At 35.0% G+C, this 2,469-nt stretch overlaps 1 protein-coding gene across 1 annotated transcript in view; it reads left to right on the forward strand.

Annotated features, from left to right (window-relative positions):
- MRPL1 (mitochondrial ribosomal protein L1) overlaps positions 1–2,469 on the forward strand; it is a 72,048-nt gene that overhangs the window by 21,791 nt on the left and 47,788 nt on the right. The window contains exon 3 of the mRNA XM_010845895.1: positions 406–664. Within this exon, the coding sequence (XP_010844197.1) occupies positions 406–664 (259 nt within the window). The remainder of the gene's footprint in view (positions 1–405; positions 665–2,469) is intronic.

The following is a 2,469-nucleotide window of genomic DNA, read 5'->3' on the forward strand; positions in this document are numbered from 1 at the left end:
ATTAAAAAAAAAAAAAAGAATTGACTTTGGGGTCTTTTTTTTTTTTTCCTGAACTCTTCCCTGCCTGCTAGGCTGGGTTAATAATCTTTTCCCCATAGCCCTGATAACATTCTCATAGTATTTACCACATCATATTGAAATTATCTGTTTGCATGAACATCTTCCCTACTCTGAGTTTCTGGAGAGCAACATCAATACCTTATCCAACTTTGTATCAACTGCAAACAGTTGAAAAATTTGCTTAATATTTGTTGAACTAAAAAAAAAACTATAAAACAGTCTGTGCTTTTGAATTAAAATAAACTTTATCTTTTGTAATTTTTTTTTGTTTAACTTAAGTATATTAGCTTCCTTTTTAAGTCTCTTGGTACATATTTAGATAACTGATTTGAATTTTTTTTTAAGGCCTGCAAAGAAAACAAAAAAAGGTACTAAAGAAAAAGCATCAAATGAGAAAAAAGATGATATAGAAAAAATAAAGTCATATCCTTTTATGGAAGGTGAACCTGAAGACGATGTCTACCTAAAACGCTTATACCCAAGGCAGATATACGAGGTGGAGAAAGCTGTTAACTTACTTAAGAAATTTCAAGTTTTGGACTTTACGAATCCAAAGCAAGGTGTTTATCTTGATTTGACACTGGATATGACACTGGGGAAGAAGGTATGTAGACTGAATTAAAATTTATTTGTCAACAGTGGTTGAATGAATTGCTGTTTCTTAACTTAAAATATGTTTTGTCTCCTGTAATAATTTTTAGAAAATCTTATGCTCTTTCTAAACTTTAGGATGAGAAATATTAAAGTTTGTCTTTTAGTTTTCCAAATATAAAATAGAATGTTGAACTCATTCTGTAGAGTCGATGAACATATATCTCCTATTTATCTGGAAGTCATCGGTAGGAACAAAAGTAGTGTCAAAATTAATTGAGGTATTACTGTAACTGAAAAATGACTTAAGCTGTCCAGGTATTCGTTCCTTCTCGGTCAGTAAGGACTTTGGATAGCTCAGTGGCCTGAAGATGTGTTCCTCAGAATCCTAGGTTGAGACTAAGTTTGGATGGGGTGCCAAGCCCCTTACACTCATCTCAACCAAAACATTTCTGCTTTGTCTGCTTATATATTGCAGTTCCACAAAAGACTTGTTTATAAAATTCTAAAGGTGGGAAAAATACTAGATTAGAATGAGGTCCATTACAGCTCTCAATTTGATAAGCTTCTCACTTAATTTATTTGGAGATGATACTTTGATTTTTATTCTGAGGATGTCTTTTTCTTTTTTGTCAAACTGGAGGGTCTGTGTTTTTGAGTACAATTTAACAACCTCAGCAGCAACAAGTAATTGAGGAGGAGGAATAAAACATAGTGCTTAAGAGCCTAGGTCGACATTGCATTACAGGCCAGAATCCTGGGGTCACGAGTTACCTGGTCTTTGAGCTTCTGGTTTAACCTCTCCAAATCCCAGTTTTTCCCTTTCTTTATAAAGGGAAGTAAAATGCTTATTTTCATGCATGTTCTCATTTAATTCTATATTAATCTCAAAAGAGGAAGCTGAGACATTGAAAGTGAAGTAACTTGCTCAAGGTCACCAGAGGTGGGAGTGGAATTAGGATTTAAACCAAAGTCTGTTTCATTTCTTGGTTATTTTTTGTTCATTTCAGTCCTATTGAAATTTTATTTTATCCTATAGTGTTACTGTTCTTTTATTTTAAAACGTTGTAGTGTCTAACATAACCACTTTCTCAGTCAACCAATAGTGTAATTTGTAATGAAGTATTGTAGGACCACAAGTTTCATTTTGTAAATGTTAGCCACTTGTAAACTAATACCATTGAAAAGGTTCAGTTTTCTTCCTGAGACCTTTTTTGTTCTTGACAGAGTGCTTGTAAAACAAGCCAGTATTCCCCCAGGGGGTGCTATTATTGTGATTGCTTGCCATTGAAAAATTTACTGAAGCCAGTTGTGACATGTTAATGGCAAAGGAATGACAGTCAGTTAAAGTGAGTTGCACGTCTGACATAAAGTGTGCTTAAGAGTTTGTGCCTTCTTGTCTGAAAAGAAATTCTCAGGAGGTTATCTTAACTCAAGTTTTTCTAAAAATATGATCTTTCAATCAGTTTTAATTATGAAACGACTCTTTTTCTGGACCTTAAGGTTGCACCAAAACTATGGGCCTAGAACTTGTTTCCGTGTGAAGTCTCCCTAAGAGATCCGAGTCACAGGTCTAGGCAGGTCCTTGGCCCAGTGACTAAACAAATTAGTTTTGAGGTCCTGTAAAAACTCCACCCGTATTAGGGTGCCTCAAATGCATGCCATTATTTGGGATTTTCCGACTGACTTCCCATACATGTCTAGAAGTGGTGGGTGGTCCAGGTTGTTTCAAAATAGGCCCGCTCGAAATAGCCTTGCAGATTTGGCAATCTGTCTTGGATTTAGAGTTAATATCATCAGATTCACCTGATTGTTTAG

The sequence above is a fragment of the Bison bison genome, unplaced genomic scaffold (assembly GCF_000754665.1).
Source record: "Bison bison bison isolate TAMUID 2011002044 unplaced genomic scaffold, Bison_UMD1.0 scf7180017864228, whole genome shotgun sequence".
NCBI classification, from domain to species: Eukaryota; Metazoa; Chordata; class Mammalia; order Artiodactyla; family Bovidae; genus Bison; species Bison bison.